The 23,968-nt window shown below is 44.3% G+C and overlaps 2 protein-coding genes across 3 annotated transcripts in view; both read left to right on the top strand.

The window, feature by feature from the left end:
* Positions 1 to 10,322, top strand: part of SLC25A27 (solute carrier family 25 member 27) — a 27,775-nt gene extending 17,453 nt beyond the window's left edge. For both annotated transcript variants that reach the window (XM_024215739.2, XM_024215738.2), the window contains exons 6-9: positions 2,500 to 2,584; positions 6,321 to 6,413; positions 6,881 to 6,983; positions 8,829 to 10,322. In XM_024215739.2, the coding sequence (XP_024071507.1) occupies positions 2,500 to 2,584; positions 6,321 to 6,413; positions 6,881 to 6,983; positions 8,829 to 8,900 (353 nt within the window). In that variant the 3' untranslated portion in view covers positions 8,901 to 10,322. The remainder of the gene's footprint in view (positions 1 to 2,499; positions 2,585 to 6,320; positions 6,414 to 6,880; positions 6,984 to 8,828) is intronic.
* Positions 10,323 to 13,836: 3,514 nt separating this feature from the next.
* TDRD6 (tudor domain containing 6) lies at positions 13,837 to 23,424 on the top strand. Its single transcript, XM_026653271.1, has 4 exons — positions 13,837 to 20,617; positions 21,133 to 21,251; positions 22,286 to 22,375; positions 23,254 to 23,424. Exons 1-4 carry the CDS (start codon positions 13,837 to 13,839, stop codon positions 23,422 to 23,424), a joined length of 7,161 nt encoding a protein of 2,386 aa, XP_026509056.1.
* Positions 23,425 to 23,968: the final 544 nt, after the last annotated feature.

The raw sequence follows: 23,968 nt of genomic DNA, 5'->3' as shown, positions 1-23,968 counted from the left end.
CACACACACACACACACACACACACACACACACACACACACACACACTTTAATTTAGTCTTTCCATCCCTCAGAAAAAAAGCTATACCAATTCAGATTTACTTACATCTATTTACTAACATGTAACTTCTACCACCTTACAAATTTGGCCTGAAAAACACTATACAGTAGGGTTGTCGATTAATTCCAGTTAACTCACGCAATTAACTCAAAAAAATTAATTGTGATTAATCACCGTTTTAATCGCACTGTTAAACAATAGAATACCAATTGAAATTTATTAAATATTTTGGATGTTTTTCTATATTTTCATATATATATTGTATTCTCTGTTGTAATTGAAATAAGTGTATATTATTTTTATTACAAATATTTGCACTGTAAAAATGAAAAATAGTATTTTTCAATTCACCTCATACAAGTACTGTAGTGCAGTCTCTTTGTCCTGAAAGTGCAACTTACAAATGTAGATTTTTTGTTTTGTTTTGTTACATAACTGCACTCAGAACCAAAATAATGTAAAACTTCATAGCCTACAAGTCAACTCAATCCTACTTCTTGTTCAGCCAGACACTAAGACAAACAAGTTTGTTTACATTTGCAGGAGATAATGCTGCCCACTTCTTATTTACAATGTCACCAGAAAGTGAGAACAGGTATTTGCATGGCACTTTTGTAGCCGGCATTGCAAGGTATTTACGTGCCAGATATGCTAAACATTCATATGCCCCTTCATGCTTCAGCCACCATTCCAGAGGACATGCCTCCATGCTGATGATGCACGTTAAAAAAATAATGCATTAATTAAATTTGTGACTGAACTCCTTGGGGGAGAATTATATGTCCCCATCTTTGTTTTACCTGCAGTCTGCCACATATTTCATGTTATAGCAGTCTCAGATGATGACCCAGCACATGTTCATTTTAAGAACACTTTCACTGCAGATTTGACAAAATGCAAAGAAAGTATCAATGTGAGATTTCTAAAGATAGCTACAGCACTCGACCCAAGGTTTAAGAGTCTGAAGTGCCATCCAAAATCTGAGAAGGACAAGGTGTGGAGCATGCTTTCAGAAGTCTTAAAAGAGCAAGTCTTAAAGAAGCCTTAAAAGAGACGTCTTAAAGAGAAACTACAGAACCCGAACCACCAAAAAAGAAAATCAACCTTCTGCTGGTGGCATCTGACTCAGATGATGAAAATGAACATGCGTCAGTCTGCACTGCTTTGGATTGTTATCGAGCAAAACCCATCATCAGCATGGACGCACATCCCCTGAAATGGTGGTTGAAGCGTGAAGGGACATGTGAATCTTTAGCACATCTGGCACGTAAATATCTTGCGACACTGGCTACAACAATGCCATGCCAACACCTGTTCTCCCTTTCAGGTGATATTGTAAACAAGAAGTGGACAGCATTATCTCCTGCAAATGTAAACAAACTTGTTTGTCTGAGCGATTGGCTGAACAAGAAGTAGGGCTGAGTGGACTTGTAGGCTCTAAAATTTTACATTGTTTTATTTTTGAATGCAGGTTTTTTTGTACATAATTCTACATTTGTAAGTTCAACTTTCATGATAAAGAGATTGCACTACAGTGCTTATACTAGGTGAATTGAAAAATACAATTTCTTTTATTTTACAGGGCAAATACTTGTAATCCAAAATAAAGTGAGTACTGTACACTTTGTATTCTGTGTTGTAATTGAAATCAATATATTTGAAAATGTAGAAAACATCCAAAAATATTTAAATAAATGGTATTCTATTGTTTAACAGTGCAATTAATCGCAATTAATTTTTTTAATTGCTTGACAGCCCTACTATAAAGTACTAAGGAAGTCAGCATGGTTCTGTAAATAAAGCACCAAATTTAAGGTCAGGACACCTGTCTTCTATTCCTAAATCTACCGTTAATTTTCTAGGAGACTACTGGTCTTCATTTAAATCCTTAGTCACTTTAACTTACACTTCCTTCCAACCCCTCATCAAGTTATCCCAATTTAGACTCTTATGCCCTCTATTGTCATTTTTGCCATTTGCAAAATGGGGATAATGGTGCTTACCCAGAGAAAGAAAAGTGACAGAGAAGAGAAAAAAAAATCCTTTTTAGAGTTATATGAATGTTTCCAATTTTGTTTGACAACATTTTTGCCCAATTTCCCCTTGGAAATGTGTTTTCCAAGTTACTGTTTTCTTGTTAAACAGGAGGAGAGGTGGGTGGTTTCGGGAAGAGAGAGAGTTCAATTATTCTGTATGCGTACTCCAATAATATGTTTTGTGATGGAGGCAGGGGGAAAGCAGAGATGAGGCTCTAGATGTAGCTGATGGCAGTAGTAAAGGGGAACAGGGTCTATGCCAGCCTGGTGCAAGTCTTGTAGTCAGTGGTTACACCAGGGATTTATTTAGCTCAGGTCTTTATCTCCTAAATCAATAACAAGGAGGCTGAATACCATGTAACTTCTCATTTATTCTTCTTTCTACTAATTACTCTCTTTACAGATCTGACTACTTATGACTCAGTGAAACATTTTTTACTTCTGAACACACCACTTCAGGACAATAGTGTGACTCACAGCATTGCAAGGTGCCTTATTTTATTATCCCCTCCCACATCTCTAAGGAGAACTTTTAGCCACAAGCTAATCACTCAGTGATGTTATCATTTTCAGGACAATCACATTGCTGCTTCCCTCTGTCTTCCAATAATTATTGCTTCTTCAGAGGTAGCCATAACAGGACACTCAACTGCGACCTGGGAACGTGGGTTCTATTTCCAGCTCTGCCAGTAACTTGCTGTGTAAGCGTGGGCAAGTCACTTCACTTCTTGTTGCTTAAGTTACCCATGCAGTAGCTGGGAATAATGCTACTTACCCAATGTTGCAAAGCACTTTGAGATTGCATATGAAAGTGCTAGGTGTTGTTGTTAAATTATACACAGTATATTTGGAATTCTGTGACTAAGTATTCTGCCTGGAGGTAGAGCACGAGCAGACAGAGAATAGACAGTAGCTGACCAGTAACCAAAAAGCAAGAACTGAAAGGGAACTATTAGAAAGAACAGGAGACGCACCTAATGTTGATAGGTGTCTCCATGGTGAAGAACTTGATCCTAGGCAGAAGTGGGCCAGATGTAGAGAATAGGATGGTATACTGCCTCTTGAGCACCAAGGCAAATAATATTCCAATAAAGGTGTCAGTATCCTAAAGGATCCTAAGGAGAGAGGAAGGAAGGGATAGTCTTGCAGTTTAGGCAATGGTCTAGGACTCAGGAGATCTAGTTCTCCCCATCTCATTCCATCTGCTCAATGGAAGGAATATTAAAATCAGACACACTGTAGATGGCTCTCTGGGCCTCTCTCCATAGGCTGCTTCTCTGGAGACCAATGAATCTGTGTGTATGGAAAAATGTAGGTGATACCTTAAATGATCTGGTAGGGTTAGGTCCTAAACTACTTTATCTGCATTTTGTCTTCTGCCCTCTACATGTACATGGCAACTCTTCATAATAAGCACATAGGGCTTATCTCTGGGACATGAGCCCCCTCCAGGGCTTAGGAAATTTGTGGTTTGTTTTGCTTACTGTTTTACCCACCTTGAAATTCTCCTTGGTGGGGAGTCATCCCCTGTTCTTACATTCAGTGCTATGGCTGACCTAAGCAGAATTGCTTTATACATGTCTGTGTAATCAATTCGTGATCCAGGTATTAACAGGTTCAGCAGCAGCATGTTCCCCCCAGTTATAGAAATTGTGGATGTGTCATGCAGATAACTCTCTCTTTCCAGTTGATTTTATTTGGTCCTTAAATCGTTTTTTTTCCCCCTCAGACCTGGCACAATTTAGGTACTAGAATCATAGGATCAGATCTGCAGCTGGGGCAAACTGGTATAGCTACATTGACGTCAGTGTGGCTATGACAATTTAAACCAGCAAAGAATATGGCCCATAACATGGAAAAAAAGAAAAAAGATGATCTGTCCCCTCATCTCTGCCAGTGCAGGATTCTTCCCTTTTCTAGATTTTTCTGGTGCTTTGTCCAGTCTAATTTTAAATGTGCCAAATGGTGAGAGAGAAGAATATCAGCCCTAATATGTCAGGATATAAAACAAACACTAACTCACTGGGACTAGGAAGAAACTTCTCCCTCAGGCATGATATTGCATAATTGTCTGTTATGGTGCTTTTATATTTTCCTTTGAAGTATCTGGCCCTGTCAAAGATTGGCTCCTAAACTAGAAAGACCATTAATCTTGCAGAGTATGTCACTTCTAGTGTTTTCCAATCACTTTGACTGACAGAATCCTAGAAATGTTGGGTTTGAGGGGGGACCTAGAGAGGTCATCTAGTCTCTTCCCTTCTCCCCCTACACTGAGGTGAGCCCAAGTATACATATACCATCCCTGACAGGTGTTTGTCTAACCTGTTCTTAAAAACCTCCAATGATGGATTGCACAACCTCCCTTGGTCACCTATTCCAGTATTTAACTATATTAGGGGAAAATTTCTAACTATATCTCCCTTGATGCAGATTAAGCTGATGACTTCTTGCCCTACCTTCAGTAGACAGGGAACTCAATTGATCACAGTCCTGTATGACAGCCCCTTAACATATCTGAAGACTTACCAGGGCCCCCTTTTGTCGTCTTTTCTCAAGACTAAACATGCCCAGTTCTTTTTGAACCTTTCCTCATAGGTCAGGTGTTCTAAATCTTTTATTATTTTTGTTGCTCTCCTTCAGAGGCTTTCCATTTTGTTCACTTCTTTCTTAAAGTGTGGTACCCAAAAGTGGACTCAGCACTGCAGCTGAGGCCTCATCAATGCCAAGTAGAGCAGAACAACCACCTCCTATGTGTCTTACACATGACACTCTGTTAATACACTTGAAAAAATATTAGCTTTTTTCACAACTGCATGACATTTTTGGCTCATTCAGTTTGTGATGCACTGTAATCCCCATGGTTGCCTTAATTTCACTAGTCACACATATCCAAAATTACAAGACTTTAAATGGATTAGGATTGCATTTTGGGAGTTGTTAGTGACGGGCCAGATCCTTGGCTGTTGTAAATCAGTATAGCTCCATTAAAGTCAGTGAAGCAATGCTAATTTATACCAGTTACCTTCCATTATCCCATCTGGTCTTTATTCATTTTTCCTCTGTCCCAGTATAACCTACTGTTCTATTTTGTTGTATTCTTGGCTCCACAGAACTATTATGGTGTGATTCTACAGTACCAACATACACTGTATTTTCCCAGAGAGAGTTTCCTGGTGTTTGAGTATTTGTGCATGTAGTTCCCTTAGGAAGGTCCCATGCTCCACAAGATTTCCAGCTGTACTTCAAGGATATGTACTACCTCATGATGACTTGTGCCTCCTGATACTGGGGGGGGGGGGGAAGGGGGCACAATCTAAAGGGAGGACACATGACCACCCCATGTGTTTCCTCTGCCCAACGACCTCCCTGCCCTGCACCCTACCTGGGGCCGCCCCGCTCTCCCCGCCCCAGCAGTTACCTGTGGGGATGGGAGGGGCTCTGTCCTTCTCCCAGTGCGCCTCCCCAAGCACGTTCGGAACCTGTCCCTGGCAGCTGGGCCCAGGCAGGGAGCGGGACGGAGCAGCTTCTTACAGCAGCTGAAACTGGCCACTCCGGGTCTCTGACTCTGTGCAGCACAGCGGCTGCCAGAGAGAACCTGGCTGGGGCGGTGGCCCAGGCTGGACCACCGCCTCTGCTCCCTGCCCAGCCTGGCTGTCCAAGACAAGTGCTGAGCGAGCTGGAGCCCTCCCTCCCTCATCACATTTCTGGCTTGCTCGGGCCCAGTCCCTGGCAGCCTGGCCCAGGTGGGGAGCAGAGGGGGCAGGGCAGGCCACTGCCGTAGCCAGGCTCTCTCACGGGCAGCTGCTGTGCTGCACAGAATTGCCGGTCCTGCCCTTTCTGCTCCCCGCCCAGGCTCGGCTGCCAGGGACAAGGGTGGAGTTTGCCGGGGTGCAGGTGCAGCAAGAGAAGGGAGCCCCTCTCCTTTCGTCCACCAGGCAGGCTAAGCAGAAATCTAGGGGGGCACTTGACCCCGCATGCCTCACATTGTACCAATGAAGCCAGGGCAACTGGTTCTGAGTGGAGATACGTGAGTGTCAGAGCTGAGGCAATTTTTCCCAGCTCTGTCCTAACTGGGAAACCCACATTAAGTTATGAGGCATTAATCATGGTTTAATGACAACAGCCCTACAAATGTCTTTATTTTTGAAACTGAGATCTAGGTGGTTGAATTGGGATGATAAACCTTGATGTGTTTTTTCTTCAAATAGTGTTTTTTATTGACAGTGTGTGTTCTGGCCTGGTAGCCGCTATCCTGGGAACTCCTGCTGATGTCGTCAAAACACGGATAATGAACCAACCAAGAGATAAACAGGGAAGGTATGGATATTTCTGAGAGGGTATTTCCCAACTTCAGTAGTAATTTGGGACCTGAACTGAACTCCCAATGAAGTCAATGGAAAGATTCACATTGATTTCTTCGCTACAACAGGCCTTGGGTCTCTAGTCTACTCTTATCTTTCTGATTTATTGTCTTGGTGTTTATTTTTGCATATAAAAGCTATTTTCGTAGTAACGGTCCATAACTATACTTTAAACTAAGCGAGAGCTTTACATATAGTTTACTTTTGGGGCTGAATTAATCCCTGGTATAGCTTCATTGACTTCAGTGAGTCTACGCCAGGGATCTTGTTTCTAAATGTAACCTTTCATAGGAGCTACCCTGATGGAAGATTTGGTGGTGTTATATTGGGCAGGGGTGATGGTGCTGAAACACTTTCATTTCCTACAGTCTACTTGTGTATTTGTAACACCAACTTCATTTTGTTCTCCTTCCTCATTGCTAGAGGACTGCTGTATAAGTCTTCTGCAGACTGCTTGATTCAGGCTATACAAGGTGAAGGATTTATGTCTCTATACAAAGGCTTTTTACCAACCTGGATGCGAATGGTAAATGACTTTTCCTCTTTTAGTATAAACTCTTTACAACTAGATAGTTTGTAATGCAGTGTTGTACAACTACAGGGTTTCCTGAGATGCGTTAAGAGTCTTATCCTGCCAGATGCTGAATGCCTTCAATTCCCATTGACTTTGCTGGGAACTGAAGTTGGAGTGCTTTGTAGGAGGCACTAAGCACCCTGCAGGATTGGGTCCTAAAACAATTAGAGAGCTACACAGAACATCTTACAGCAATACTGATATTAAAATATGTATTTCATAGTCCTTTGTTGCGTTTACTATATCATTAAACTTGGAAAATATTAATATGAGGTTTTTAAAATAAAGTGAATTAGTGTGCATTCTTAGTACACTAGTCATTTAAATCTGGAGGCATGAACCCAAGCCTTGCCTACGGTTACATGGGAAAGACTGGTCTCAGTGTTTAAATACCTTCTTGATAGGCACCATAAAAACTCCTTAGCTAGATTAGAGTTCTCATTTGTCCACTCCACCAACCAACCACATTGGCTGAAATGACCGTTAGTGTTTGCTCAGAAGAGGTTCCAGGCCTGGAATAATAGGGATGTTGCAGATCAAGATTGATGTGTACTGACAGAGCTTTGCAGATCAAGATTGATGTGTACTGACAGAGCTTTGGGTCTAGTTATGTGCCTGCCTTCACTCATCCTGAATTGTCAAGTTCTCAGATCTCATAAGCCATGTGCTTGTCTACACAGGGAAGCAGACAGGCATAGCTGTAGCGGGATAATTATTCTGCTATAGCTATGACAGTGTAACTCTCTGTGTGGATACTATATTCCAAAACAAATGTGATTTTATTACTCTGCTTGCCCTAGTCTTCTTGTCCAACCACTCTCACCTCCTCACGTCCCCCAGGCTCCTTGTTCCAGTCTCCCCCTCTTCTGGGTCCTTGACCAATGTCAGTCTTCTACCCACCCACTTATCTCAATCCCCTGGTTTCTTTTCCCCAGCTCCCAGTCTCCTTTGCCAAGTAGTCCCAGTCCCACTGGCACCAATCTACTCCCCCCACTTCCCTTCCCACCCAGTCTGACTCTTGTTCTCTGCATTCAAATCAAGCAGCTTCCTCTTTCAGGGTACCTGGGCACCAGCAAAGAGAGCACAGGAAAGAAAATCTTTCTGCTCTCAGTTCCTGTGCCTGGTATCACAGCAGCTGTAAAGAACAATTGCAAGGAAAGTCCTGCTCAGCTACTGCATCCCTGGGCTAGACTATAACCAGTACAGATGGAATCTTCAGGGAATTTAGCAGCCAAACGCTAACAAGTCTCTACTGAGCATGTGCCAACTGAGATTTTTTTTCAAAGGTTTATAATTTGGCCAAATTTGGGTGGTTTTTCATAGAAAAAAGCAAAAGCACATCTCTGACACAGACAAGCACCCTGTCACATTTCAATTCCTTTCTCCAAAGTATGTTGGTATTAGAGCTGCTCATCTAAACAGTTGTAAGAATTTCTTTTAACATGGGCAAAACTATGTATTTTCCCCTAATTTCATTTTTGGAAACAGCTGAACAATTTTTGCTGACACTTTCTGAAAAAATTCAGCCTGCAGCAGATGCCTGGCATGGAAAATTTCAGCCCAAAGGGTTACATTTTAGCAAAATAAATTGGAAAGAGGGTCTTTATGGGAAAGGCTGGGCAACTTTAACTATAGGCAACATACAATACGACACCCTCCATAAACTTCTTATAATCTAGCTAAGACAAACACTTTAATATAGTTATGTATTTATCCCTGTTAAACTGGCTAATGAATACTTACTAAAATGTTTCCTCTGTTCTAAGTTTGTAATAATTTGTGTGATTACTTTTGCAGGCTCCTTGGTCATTGGTATTCTGGCTTACCTATGAACAAATTAGAAGGATCTGCGGAGTTAGTTCTTTTTAAGATCTTGAAAGCATGTATTAATAATCACATAACAAATAAAACAGAATTGGAAATACAGTAGATCATCAATAAAACACTCCATCCCTAAGGAAACTGGTTATTGTAGGAGACTGGCAATAGTCTCTCACCTTTAGGTCATCACTTCAAATTCAGTCTCGTTAATAGTGATTTAATATTACCTTCTGATTGCCACTTGACAGACTACAGTACAGTAAAACCTGCCAAGAGCGACCACTCATGGGAGTTAGCAAAAGTGGTCTCTTGGAAGAGGTGGTCACTCTTCAAAGGTTTGCACATGGGAGAGCATTGGCTGCTGGCTGGGTGCCCGGCTCAGCCATTCTCACCAGCAATGCCATCACCAGCAAAGTGCAGAAGTAAGGGTGGCCTGATATGGTACACTAGACTCCTACTGATAAGCGAAGATCAGTTTCTCCTACAGGTTTGTGTTTATGAATGGGAGTAAAGAAAATGTGGTTGCTGGTTGCAGATGACAGGTCATCTCTCTTTACAGTTTCTTTGCAGTTAAATTATAAGGGAAAAACTTTCCGTGGCTTCTGCAAGTAGTCGCATGTGACAGGTGGTCTCTCTTCAGAGGTGGTTGCTAAAGCAGTATATAGAGTTGGTGGTCTCCATGGCATAAGTGTTCATCACAAAAAACACGACTCCCAACTAGCAATAAGTACCAGCCGTGCTGGAAGATTCAGCAGAGGCAAAATAACTTACTGAGCAAGTACACTGAATTACCTTTTTAATCCTAGAGAGGGTTCCTGTAACTGAGGATAAGACTTGATTGAGCTCTAGGTAGTGCTATAGAACATGTACCTTTTTAATCGTGCATTATACATGTTCTGTGGATAAATAAAAGACTTGAGTGTAAATTTTGGAGCCTTTCATTAGAATTAGAGAGCGAGAGAGAGAGAGACACACACACACACACACACACGCCCACTCACCCCCAAAGGAAAATCTCCTGTAGCTATCTCTTCATTAGAAGTCTGTCATTTCTTAGCAAACCAAGCATTAAGTAATAGGTGCTGTAATAGGTTAATACAGTAGATTCAGCTGTGCAGACCTGGCCTCAGATATGTTTGATATAACATGTGAAAGAAATTGATAGGCTCAACTTATTTCTCAATGGATGTATACCTACTTCACACCACCACTACCTGATTGGAGACACTACTGTGCTATTGATGAAATTCACCAGTACAGAGGGAATCACAATGACTAGAGACTGCTTAAGTCCCACAGCAGGTCTTTTGGACAGAGATGTCTTTTGAGAACGCCAGTGGTAAGTTAGCAGGTCAGGACTAATTTGTACCAGCAGAACTTTGTGTAAAAACATGTATAGTACCTGCCCTCAGTCTGCCTACATCAAGGACGGGCAAACTTTTTCGCCTGAGGGCCGCATCTGGTTTCCAAAATTGTATGGAGGGCTGGTTAGGGGAGGCTGTGCCTCCCCAAACAGCCAGGTGTGGCCTGGTCCCCACCCTCTGTCTGACCCCCCCCCAGCTTCTTGCCCCTTGACGGTCCCCTTGGGACTCCTGCCCCATCCAACCCTCCCCTTTCCCTGTCCCCTGACAGCCCCCGGACCCTCCACCGCTCCATCCAACCCCCCGTCTCCTTCCTGACTGCCCCCCCCCCGCCCATCCAACCACCCCTTCTTCCTGTCCCCTGACTGCCCCCGGAACCCCTGCCCCCCGCTGCCCCATCCAACCCCCTCTCTCCTTCCTGACTTCCCCCCCGGGACCCCTGCCCCCATTCAACCCCTGTTCCCCACCCTCTGACCACTCTGACCCCATCCACACCCCCACCCCCGTGACCACCACCCCGAACTCCCCTACCCTCTATCCAACCCCCCCTGCTCCCTGCCCCCTTACCACGCTGCCTGGAGCACCGGTGGCTGGCGGCGCTACAGCTGCGCCGCCCAGAGCAGCAGAACAGGCAGCCGCGCCACCCGGCTGGAGCCAGCCACACCACTGCACAGCGCACAGCACACAGCACCGGGTCAGGCCGTGGCTCTGCAGCTGCGCTGCCCCAGGAGCTTGCAGCCCCGCTGCCCAGAGCACTGCGCCGGCAGTGGGGCGAGCTGAGGCTGCGGGGAGGGGGAACAGCAGGGGAGGGGCCGGGGGCAAGCCTCCCAGGGCAGGAGCTCAGGGGCCAGGCAGGAGGGTCCCGTGGGCCACAGTTGCCCACTTCTGGCCTACATGTTACTGGATTTTCAATCATAAACACAAAATGTTTTCAATCTACAAATTGTTCAATGATGTTACTCAAAATTTTCATATCTTAATCAGGGTGAATGGAAACTGAACAACATTCTGCAATTGGAGAATCAAAACTATAGCCTGTCTAACCAGACACCCTCCAAATGCTGTCTGGATTGCAGAGGAGAGGGGAGGATACAAACCAGCTGACATTGGCCAACATTTGGTCAGTATGCTGGAACATAAAGTGCAAGCCTGCTCTGAAAAATTGCTCTGTAAAAATGCAAGGTCCCACGGTCATGTCTCAGTGTCTCTGATGTCAAATGTTTTCTGTTCATAAGTAGAATTTTTTTTCCTAACTGTCCTGAAAACTCAACCCGAGTTCCTTATTTCTCACACATCATCACAATCAATAATAAATCTGCAGGCAAAATTCTGCCCTCACCTTCAGTGGCCCTGCAAGTCTGGCCACCAAAGTAGACGTATCTGTGGATACACATAGGTAGCTATGTCTTCAGATGCTACGTTTACAGTCACTCTTCAGTGTATTACAGCATTTTGATGAAAGACACTGTTTGGCTCTTACTAAAGCTGTACCTAGGCAAGAAATATTTAAGGAAGAAGCATAATGCTTAATAAAGTTTAATATTGATGGCAGATATCTGGCATGCTTTATGTTTACAAATAAATTAAAATGTAAGTATTAAAAGTTGTAAGTACATTAAGTACCAAATACACTAATGCACAGTAATAAACACCCAGGCCACAATGTTCAAACGTAGGTGCCCAAAGTTAGACACTTAAATCCATTAGACATCTGAATAAATTGTCTGATGTTCAGCCATGTAAAGTGACCATAATTCTTATTTACTTCAGTGGGAAACTAAGCATCTCTGAAAATCAGGCCACTCTTATTTAGGTGCTTTGTTTTAAACACCTACGTTTGATTTTTTTTGGTGTACATTTATATGTAAGGCTATGATTTTTTCACAGAGGTCACGGAAGTCATGGAATCCGTGACTTCCAGCGACCTCCATGTCTTTAGCCCTTAGCAGCCAGGAGCTGCAAGGTCCCCCTGCCTGCAGGGAGATGCAGGCAGCGGGGGGCCCCCAGAACTCTGGGTCACTGCAGGCAGTGGGGGTACCCCAGAGCTGCTGGGTTGCAGGGGGATCCTGGAGCTCCAAACCCCTACAGGATATTTTTAGAAAAAGTTATGGACAGGTCACGGGCTTCCATTATTTTTTCTTTATTGCCCATGACTTTTACTAAAAATATCTGTGACAAAATCTTAACCTTGTTTATTCGTATTACTTGGTCAACATTGCCAATTATGTAGTGTATCAAATTTCTTGAAACAGTACATTTTAAAATGTGTTTAGACCTGTTGGCCTCATTTCTGAGCTGCATTCCCTCTCCTCTATGCCACAGAAATGCAGATAGATAATCCTATCTGGGAATTCCCCAGGATGACTCCCTGATGATCATAGGAGTGGTGTAATACCCTTATACTCACTTGCCCCAGTTCAGCCCTGCTGCAGGGGTGTATCAGCTCTGGGGTACAGATGGTTTGGTTTGTGCATTGGCTATTCTGGGCTGGTGCAGTGGCCCACAGACAGATGTGGGAAGCTGTTTATGTTACAGCTGTCCCTATCCTGCTAATTTGCAAAACTACTTTATGACACCTAATGGCTAATTTTAGGATCTTATTGTCTTGTGTTTTTTGGGAGCTGGGCTTAGCCCCCAGCCCTCGGCTTGTGTGCCTTAGAGAAATTTTACATGCTAACCATGTGATCCGGCTAGTAGAGGTGTAACACAGATTGCATCCACACAGAAACATGCTCCCAACTGTGCACTGGCATCACAACCACAGGTTGAACTGAGCAGCTGGGTGCGGCCCACGGACCATTCCCAGCACTTAACACTGAGCCCAAGCTGCAATTTACAGAGACAGGTCCCAGCCTGAAATGCTTCACCCTGAGCCGTATGCAGTGGCAGGTCCCAGCATCCAACACTTCCCCTTGACCTCAAGTAGTCTGTATGCAAGTCCCATAGAGTAATGCTTCACCCTGAGTTGCCTGTAGAGACAGCTCCCGGCATGCAATGCTTGGTCCTCAGCCCAAATAGCCTGTAAAAGCAGGTCCCTCCCAGCATGCAATGCTCTCCCCTGATGTCAAGTAGCATGTAAACAAGCCCCGGCATGCCATGGCTTGCCTTGAGCCCAGGAGCCTGTAGACACCTCTCAGCATGAACTGCTTCACCCTGAGCAGCCTATCAAGGCGCCAGGTTGGGACAGAGGCCAGTAGGCTTTGTGTGATCCAGAGCCGGAGGAGCACAGCGCCCAGGAGCAGGCCTTTCCCACCGCCATTCCCCCTGCCACAGGCCTGCACCCAGGGGTATTTCAGGCCCTCACACCCTTCCTTCCTTCCCCGCTGACAGCAGAGCCGCCAACCTGTTCTTACCCCCCCCCCCACCCCGCAAAATGGACCAGACCAACGCCACCTCCCTTCGAACACAAAGCTCGGTCGTTTAACGGACTTTCATTCTAGTGAAGCCCACGGACCAGCCGGCGGCGACGGGAAGGGTCACGTGGGGAAGAACAGCCTATGACAGTGCAGCGCTATAGGCGTAGCTGGTCAGTCTCGTGCTGGGCAGTTTGGAGCGGTCACGTGCCTCTAGACCAGCGGAACGGCCGCTAGCTCCCTTCCCAGTAGGGCCGGCCGCGCTGCGGGATGTGCTCCGTGCAGGGGATCCCCAGTCCCGGCACCACCATCAGCCTGAGGGTCACCTTCGTGGACGTTCACCCGGAGGTGCCGATAGTGCGGCTGTGGGGCCTGCTGGGCGAGCGCCGGGAGGAGTATGCCCGGCTGCGCCAGGACATCCAGGCTAAGGCCGGGCCGCGCCTGGTCGGCGCCCCGGGAGCCGTCTGGCCGGCGGCGGGGGCCGGGCTGTGCTCGGGGGACCTGTGCCTGGTGGAACTAGGGGACCATTGGCACCGCTGCCGGGTGGTGAGCCGCCAAGGCCAGCACTGCCGAGTCTTCCTGCTGGACGAGGGTCGCACGGTGGCGGCCGACGCCTACTACTTGGCCCGGGGCAGGGACGAATTCTTCCACCTGCCCTCCGAGGGGCTGGGCTGCGTGCTGGCCGACCTGGTGCCGCCGGGAGACGGGGCGGCCGTGGCGGGCAGCGGGGAGCAGCCGGCCGGCAGCTGGACGGCGGGCGCCCTGGAGTTCCTGAACTACCTGCACGCCAAGGAGGTGTCGGGGCTGGTGCGAGAGGTGCTGATGCCGCAGTGCCTGGTCCTGCTCGAGCTGCCTTGGCTGCTGGCCCAGATGCACCACCTGGGCCTGGCCAAGCAGGTCACTCCCAGCTGCTTCCGAGCCCTGCTCAAGCGCTGCCTGGCAGCGCCCCGCCTGCACGGCCAGCCCAAGCCGGAGCCCCCCGGCCCTACTTCGGCTCAGCTGTACCCTATTGCTACCACTCCCCAGCCGGGCCCGGCCGCCCTGGATTTCTTCTACCCACGGCTGCAGCTGGGGGTGACTCAGCCGGTGCTAGTGACCCAGATCTCCGACCCGCACCACGTCTATTGCCAGCTGCAGAGCCTTTCCCAGGAGATCCAGCGCCTCTCGGACTCCTTGCACCAGAGGTACGAGGCGGCGGCCAGGCGGGAGCAGGATCCGCTACCCAAGCTGGGCGCCCCTTGCGCCGCACGCGGCATAGACGGGCGCTGGTACCGCGCGCTGTTGCTGGAGCTCTTCCCCGGGGGGGAGGGTCGGCTGGTGGCCCAGGTGATCTGCGTGGACTACGGCAGGAAGGAATTCGTCATCGAGGCTAACCTCCGCCGCCTGCCCCTGGAGTGTTTCCGCATGCCGGTAGTGACCTACCCGTGCGCCCTGCAGGGCATCTCGGACGGGGGCTGCGGCTGGTCCCGCTCCCAGCTCAGCGGGCTCAAGGCGCTGCTGCTGGGCAAGGCGGTGAGCGCCCGCATCGAAACCTACAGTCCCTTCGAGCACCTCTACTACGTGAACCTGTACGGGGAGAACGGCCTCAACCTGAACTGCCTCTACGGGGTGCAGAGCCGCTGTCTGGCCCACAGCCTGCTGCAGGGCGGCCAGGGAGCGCAGGAGCTGCCGGAAGAGGAGGACGCCGCCCCTCCTAAGGAGCCGGGGCCGCCGCCGGACACACTCCCCGCAACTGCGGCTCAGAGGGACCCGGCCACTGCCCACCTGCCGGGCGTGCGGGTGAAGGTGGGAGTGTTCTACCATGCCAAGGTGTCCTTCGTCCGAGACCCGTCCGAGTTCTGGCTGCGACTGAAGGAGCACCTCCTGCCCTTCAGTCAGCTGATGCGGAACATGAGCGACTTCTACTCCCGAGCCCAGAAGCTGGACGGCGTCGTCCTGGAGCCCCAGCCGAGCTCCCTGTGCTGCGCCAAGTGGAAGGAGAACGCCTACTATCGGGCCGTTATCACCAGTGTGCTGGGGAATGGAGTGGAAGTGCACCTGGTGGATAGAGGCAACAGGGAGATCTTGGATTGGTATGAGGTAAAGGAGCTGCTGCCTCAGTTCAGGGAGCTGCCTGCTGTAGCTCTGAAGTGCTGTTTGGCAGACGTCTCTCCCCTGGGAGAGACATGGAGTAAAGAGTCTGTGGCTCACTTTAAAAGGGTAGTGCAGAGCAAAGAGCTGGTGATCCAGGTGTTGGGTTCGCAGGGTGACAAGCATGTGATTGAAGTTCTTGACCAGTCTCAAACGGGGGAGAAAAATATAAGCAAAATTTTGTCCCAAGGAGGCTATGCAAAATTCCAAGGGTCTGAGATTCCAGAGACTCTTCAGAAGTTATCTGCGCCGTCTCTGAGGGAGGATCTCAAAGAACATGCTGGCGAGGGGGAGCTAGTAGGTTCAACAGCCAGGAAGAGTGGTGTGCAAACCAAAACAATAAGAGACAATATAGCCCTGAATCCCTCTGTGCCTTTGACAGTCAAAGACCAGCCTACTGCAGAAAATTGCCTTTTATCAAGTGACTCAGCTCCTGATGAAAAAAAAATTAAGGGAAACCTAAATCTGCCCTCCTCTCTTACACAGTACTACTTGGAAATAAAACCAGGATCTCCTTATGAAGGTCAGCTGGAAGTTGGTAGTACAGTTCAGGTGGTGGTATCCTATGTTGAAAGTCCTGGTTACTTTTGGTGTCAGTTGAGGAGAAACAACCGAGAACTTAAGTCATTAATGGCTGAAATTCAGGATTATTGCAAGACTTCAGCACAGCCACATTGTTGGGCAAGTCCAGTGTGTTTAGCTAAGTATTCAGAGGATGAGAAATGGTACAGAGCTTTGATTATTAGTGGAGAGTGTTCTACAGAACAGGTAGAAGTAATATATGTTGACTATGGGAACAAGGAGCTGGTTTCTGTAAAGAATCTCTGCTCAATTAATGCAAACTTTCTGAAATTAAAGGCTCAGGCTTTCAGATGCAGCCTTTACAATTTAATCCAACCAAATGGTCAGGATCCTTTTGTTTGGGATGAAAAAGCAATCCTAGCTTTTCAGGAGTTTGTTGATGACACAGCAGATCATTTGGAACTGAAGTGTACAATATTTGCTCTAGCTGCCATAAACAATAAAGAGCTGTTTAATGTTGTGGACTTAATTACACCTTTTCAGAGTGTGTGCCATTGTTTAACCGAGAAAGGGTTGGCCAGACCTGTACCGCCTCAAAAACCTCTAGCATCCTCCATTCAGCTACACTCTTACTATTATTCTACACATGACATCAAAATTGGAAGCGAAGAAGAGATTTATGTAACACATGTTGACAATCCATGGAAATTTTACTGCCAACTTGCCAGAAGTGCAAATGTCCTAGAACTGCTCACAAATAACATTGGTCGACTAAGCAAAGTACTGCACAGTTTAAAAATGTCACAAAACCCTGGAAACCTATATCTTGCAAGGTATACTGACAATCACTGGTACAGAGGAGCAGTTTTGAAAACCAAGCCTAATAAAGAAGTCATCTTTGTAGACTTTGGGAATACACAGGTGGTAAAGAAAGAAGACTTGATTCCTGTACCTAGTGATGCATATGATATCTTGCTTTTGCCAATGCAAGCCATAAAATGTTCACTATCTGATATCTCTAATGTACCAAAAGAAGCTACCACATGGTTTGAAACCGCTGTCTTGGATAAGCCTTTAAAGATGATAGTGGTAGCAAAAGAATCTGATGGAAGGCTGATAGTTGAACTGTATGATGGCAATATTAAAATTAATGCAAAAATTAAAGAGGGTTTAAGCTTACCAAGAAATAGAGAGTCTAACAAATATGTAGAAAATGAAACTCTACATTCTAAAAACATAAATGCTAAAGAGAGGAATGAAAACATGAAGTCATCAGCAACATACATGAGAGAGTCTGAGAATAAAACTTGGAGATCTGAAATCCAAGGAGAAGACTGCAGTACCAAAACCAGCTTTGTACGTAAGGATGTAAAACACTTCCAACCTGCTGCAAAAAGAGAGTTGTCAACCAAGTTTCTAGGATCTGTGGAAAGATTTAACAGTAACAAAGTTTTTCCCTCAGCAAGTACTTCGTTAGGTAAAAAAGTAGATGAAAATAAATCTTTACCCTCTATAAAGAAAGAGATAAAGTCTGATATTGTTAAACCTGATACTGTTAAAACTAGAAATCAAGGAGAAAATAGTACACTTTTCCCACTTAAAAGCATATGTGACTTGCCTCCAAGGAACTTAGTGCCTGGTCTGAAAACTTTAGTATACATTTCTCATGTAAATAACCCTTCAGATTTTTATATTCAATTAGCAAGTGATGAGCCTCAACTTAACAATATTTCAGAAGGATTAAACAATGAAACAGGAACAGAGGGTCTCAGTCAACAACAGATGCAAGTAGGAGACTTAGTTTGTGCCGTTTTTTCAGAAGATGGCTTGTGGTATCGAGCTGTAGTAAAAGAGAAACTATCTGATGAACAGATAAGTGTACAATATATAGATTATGGCAACACTTCCGTAGTTAATGTTTGTGAAACAAATAGACTGCTTGAAAAATATTCATCAATTCCAATGATGAGTATTCATTCTTCGCTGGCTGGAGTTCAGTCTAAACAGTTTACAAATTGGACACAGGAAGCAGTGAGTTATTTTTCAGAAAGAACAAGTGAAGTTCAGATAAACTGTGAATTTGTAGAGAAACTCAAAGACAGATGGGAAATTGTTCTCTATGACAAGCAAGGTATGATAGCAGTGGATTTGATTAATGAAACCTTTCGAATGAGAGAAGAATCTCAGTCAACAGAAGCACTTGACAGAAGAAAGAGTGGTGCTGATGTGGCAAATCAGTGTGAACCTCTGCCTTTTGAAGAGAAAAATAAAGCTTCTAGTATAACTGACACTAAATCATTCTTCTGGAAGACTCTAGAGGTAGATCAGACTGTAAAAACCTATGTCACTGTTGTAAAGGGCCCAGAATACTTTTGGGGTCAGATGGCTGACCCAGATAATATAAACTACTTAGAAAAAAAACTACAGGAAACTGGAGAACTTGAAATAAGCGGTGTGGATGACTTCAGATCAAGTATTAGAAGTGGTGATATTTGCATAGCAAAGTATAGTGAAGATGGAAAACTTTACAGAGCAAAAGTTAGCAGCGTAAAAGGTAACAACCTAACTGTCAGACATGTGGATTATGGATCTGAGGAACTTGTTGGCAGAGAGATGATTAGACAAATTCCTGATCAATTGCTTACAATACCTATGCAAGCATTTCCATGCTGTCTATTTGGATTTAATTCCCGAGAGGGTTCATGGAGTAATGAAGCAAAAGACAAGTTCTATGACATGACTGCAGAATATTTACTAGAGGTCACAGTAATGGAAATACAAAAGGATAACTCTTCTGAAATTCCCTTATCTGTTGTTAAACTGGAATGTAACGGAAAAAATATTAATGAGGAGATGAAATGTTTTTGGCAGTATAACACTGACACGACTTTGGCAAACATTCAGAACGCTTTCAGTGAAAAGAATGAGGGTCTAGGGACAGATAATGCAGATGCTATTTGCCTTGAAAGAGCTGCGGCTTCTACTGGAGATGCCGAGCAAGAAAATAGTGCTCTGCAGGATCCTTTACTCTGTGCAGAACCATTCCACCTGACAAACAATGGATGTCCAAATACTGCAGAAATTGAAGAAAAAGTGATTCTCAAAACTGCTAATGAGCATCAGACCAATTTTGAAATACTTAATAAAGTAGAGAATCCTTTATTGAAAAAAGAGAGTGATAGCGAAACAAGGGTATATGTAGAACCAAAAACATCTGAACCACAGCTTCTTGCCAATAGTGAAACAAAGGACTTAGATCTTGAGCCATCTGAAGCACAGTTCTTGGAGGATGAGGAACTCAAAGCAGAGACGTTAGAATTATCACTTGAAGTACAGTCTTTCCTGGGTGAAGAAAGAAAGGAGCGGTTGGAACTTCCATCAGCTGAGGTGCAGCCTTCCCTGGATGAGAATGTGAAACTGTTGGAAATGGAGCAGTTACAAATGCACTCTTCACTTGATGAACTAAAAAAGCTCTTACTGGAGCTAGAGTCACTCAAAGTGTACCCTTCCTTGGGTGACAAAACAAAAGAAGAGATTCTGGAACTGGAGTCACTAGAAATGCAGAGTTCCTTGACTGATGAAACAAAGGAAAAATGGTCAGAACTGGAATCACTCCAAGTACAGCTTTTGGATGATGAAACAGGGGAGCTAATGAACCTGAAATCAGTTGAAGTGTCACCTTCATTTAGTAATAGAGAGAATTGGTTGGAAATGGAGTCATCACTTGAAATACAGCCTGTATGCGGTGATGAAAGAGGGAAACTATTCGAACTGATACCATGTGAGGTACAGATTTCCTTGGGTGAAGAAACAAAGGAGAGAGTGGATTGGGACTTGGACTTGCTTGAAGTTCATCAAATGAAAGCTGTACCAACTGAGTTGGAAGTGGAGTCTGCCCTAGTAAAAACTTTACTTAGTAATGGAGCCAGAAAGGAGCTGGAACCAGATATGCACAAACCAGAGATGCACGAAGTACAGTCTTTGCTTGGTGCTGAAACAAAAGAGGTATTGGAACTGGTGCCATTGGAAGTGCAGGCTTCTCTTGGTGATGAAACAAGGAAGGACCCATTAGAGTTGGAACCATCTAATTTAGAGCTTTCTGTAGATAGTGCAGATCAGCTTTCATTTCCCAAAACTGACTTAAAAAAGCAAGTGTCTACTTGCCCTGTAGAGCTGTGTGGTGTAGGACAAGCTGATAGCAGAGGTGAAAAATGTAAGAAATGGCTAACTTTGCAAGAGAAGAGTTGTGCAGAACAGATGAAACCAGACTTGCATAAAGTGTTCAGAGAGTATAAATCTACTCTTGTGAGTGGGGAGTCCTTGAGGCATAACCCCTCAGATGAAGAAGAAATTGAAATAAGAGAAAAGCAAGATGCGACTTTAGCTGGTCATGGTGCAGGTATGTACCTTAATTATTTTAAAGAGCTATAGACTGTACAGCACAGTAACATTTTTGTTTTAAAAAATCAGTTGCAAATGCAAAATTTAGCTTAATTTTTTTATAAAATATTTGACTTGGGGTGTGTTTTGGAGAAGAAACTAATTGTAATGTTAAGTCTACATTTTAAGATTAGACGTGGGGAGGGGATGGGGAAGTGAGGTAAGGTGCATAGAAAGTGCTATGGTTGCTAAAGGAATAATATATGAACAGAGTGTTGTGGTCCATGAGACACTCTTGATTTAGATCTGTTCCACCCTTAAAACCTCTTAAATTCCTGGGTTTTAGTAATGAGTTAGCACTGCAAATATCTCCTGTGAAATTTGTCCATTACTAACTCTAACAAATAGGAGTAGTTTCTTACCTGCAAACAGAGACAGAAAAGACAGCAGGCAGAGGCAGTTAAATACATTGACAGTTTTTAATCAAGTCTAAAACTGTTACAGCAAATTTTGGTGACATTTCAAATCTTGTAGAGCAAAGTGAGCATGCCTGTAATCTAGAGGGGTTTGCTGTTGGCTCCAAATGTATGGTGTGGACATGTCTGAAGTGGTGTGAGGCTCGGATTTTGGAGATATCTGATGAAGGCACCAAGGTAAGGAGGACTTCAGAGCTCTCTCCATGTGTAGAAAAGATTCCATGTATATTAGAAATGCTTTGGTTGCTCTACATGCATCCCACGTTCTCCAGACTCAGATTACTAGAGAGGTTCCAGTTACAGAGATTAAAACAGTTACAGTAGAACCTCAGAGTTAGGAACACCAGTGTTATGAACTGATCAGTCAGCCACACACCTCGTTTGGAACGGGAAATACACAATCAGGCTGCAGCAGAGACCAAAACAAAAAAACCCACATCAAATACAGTGCAATACTGGGTTAAACATAAACTACTAAAAAAAAAAGGGAAAGCAGCATTTTTCTTCTGCATAGTAAAGCTTCAAAACTGTATTAAGTCAATGTTCAGTTGTAAACTTTTGAAAGAACAACCATAACGTTTTTTTCAGAGTTACAAACACAAACGACCTCCATTCTCAGCGTAAATCTGAGGTTCTACTGTAGTTAGCGTTGCTTGCTGCTTCTGGATTTCTAGAATACATAGTTACAGTTGCCTCTTGTATTGGGAGATTGACTTACTCAATGGAAATTCACTTGGTAAGTGGATGCCAGGAGGAGCCAATATAAAGGTTTTCAAGAACTTTCTATTAAAGCTTTGTTTCCTAGTTTGATTTTGAATGGTTTTGAAGAGTAGCTGCAGATATCTGATTATACACTTTAGACAAATAAATGTCTAAACCAGAAACTGAACACTACATACTCTTTCTCCCTTTCCTTTTACAGGGATTGTATACTTAATGTTTTACATGATATGCCAGTTGTGGACTTTTTTTCCATTAATGGGTTGTGTTGTGTTCTATGTATTCTGTATATATCTCCTCAATATATGTTCCACTCTATATGCATCCGAAGAAGTGGGCTGTAGCCCACGAAAGCTTATGCTCTAATAAATTTGTTAGTCTCTAAGGTGCTACACGTACTCCTGTTCTTTTCGCGGATACAGACTAACACGGCTGCTACTCTGAAACCTGGTAATACCTGCTAGACTAAGGTTAATGTCTTATCTGTACAGGTTTTGAATCTCTCTACTGGCAATGAGGAGATAGTGAATCCTGAGAATGTTTGGAATGGCATTCCTGAAGTGACGAAGAGTCCATATGAGGTACAGTGTTATAGCTCTTGGTAAATATTTGGGGAAACCTAATGGAGATAAAATATCGAGTGTCTGGAATTATGAGCTGTAATCTTTGTGTGACCATGAGGGATGACACCTACACCCACCCACCTATCCAACCTTTATCTGGAAAATCTGAATGTTAAAGTTTATCAAACTGCCTGATACACTGTAGAGTCTACGTGACCTCTGTGGTCCTCCTTTTTTAAAACCTGAAGACTGGAGTATAACTGGCTAGCCCTCAGCCAGTTATTTTGATTAGGAATATTTTGGGTTGTGTGAAATCCAGTTCCAGAAAACAGGCGATATTGAAAGTGAATAAACACAGAAGGAATATCAGCAAGTGCAGAAAGCTGCTTATTGCTGTCAGACTTGGCAGTTCTGAATAATGCTATTGGTGCATCAATTCTGACAGTATAGTGCTAACAAAGAACTTAAAGAAACATTGCACAAGGAACAGTGTGAAATATTTCATAACTATTTAGTAATAGAAATGATCTTAAAGAGGTCTTGTATTTGTATCTTGCTTTGAGGACAGTGCTGTTATGGCATTACGTCCAGGAACCTAATCTTGAATTGTGCCAGAGTCATTTGTCACAGATGTTGATTATTATGACGAAGGTGGTGGAATCAATTTTCTGCTTCTTCATTCCTGCAACAGAAGCCTGGCTTGAAGAAATAAGATGGACACAAAGCTAGTTCTAGTGGTTGAGATAGGAAAATAATTTTCATACCTGAGCATGAGTGAATACCTAAGTGTTAATGTAAAAATCAGTCTACTTTTAAATCAGATGCAGATACAAAAAGTATTTAAGTAGTTGTGTTTTTGTCCCTTTCAACAGAACCTGTTTTTGTTTTTGTTTTAGGCAGCGTTCCAGGTGACAGATAACTTGCACTCCTTATCAGTGGAGGGCTCAGAGTTGAAAGGTAGTATTTCAATTTTTCTTTCTAAACTCCTGCCATATGAAGAGTTCATTGTTAGTTGGATGTTAAGTATCTGTCTTTTGCTTCAAAAGGCTAAAAGCATGATATTCTAGTATATTATAAACAGAATAACTTCCGGCTGTGAAATGCAATTGGACTAACTGGTCACTTTGGAATAATTTTTTGGGTTCTTCACTAGCAGGTACAGCACAGGCAGTAACAGTGCAAGACACCCCCCCCCCCATATTGCCTTGTCTGGGAGGATTATCCCTAAGGGGAAATAATAGTTCTGTTTTCATGCCTGGTCAAATCCTTGGCCTTTCTGCTGAGTGTACCAGTTATGGCTATCTCTTCGTACTTTTCCACTTGGAGAATTGAACTGTGATCACCAAGTCAGGTCTTGTAGATCCCCAAATCTTTGTAAAATGGTAGTGACTGTCACATGAAAGTCTTTGTATCCATTACTGATCACCTGAGGCATGTGGTCTCTTTGTAGCTCTTCCCTTATTTTTGTTCTTTCTTACAAAAAAAAGTACAAGAAACCCTTATGTCATTCTGTTTCTTTCTTTGAGATGATTGGGGTTTAACTTGCCAACTTGTTGACTGATACTAGAAATAAAAAGCTTAGCTGGTGATACTTTCTTCCTGCCTTTTTAC

Source organism: Terrapene carolina, unplaced genomic scaffold (genome assembly GCF_002925995.2).
Source record: "Terrapene carolina triunguis isolate 2854851 unplaced genomic scaffold, T_m_triunguis-2.0 Scaffold42, whole genome shotgun sequence".
Lineage (NCBI taxonomy): Eukaryota > Metazoa > Chordata > Testudines > Emydidae > Terrapene > Terrapene triunguis.
Note: the sequence above shows the minus strand (reverse complement) of the source record. Positions and strands in the feature narration are given on the sequence as shown.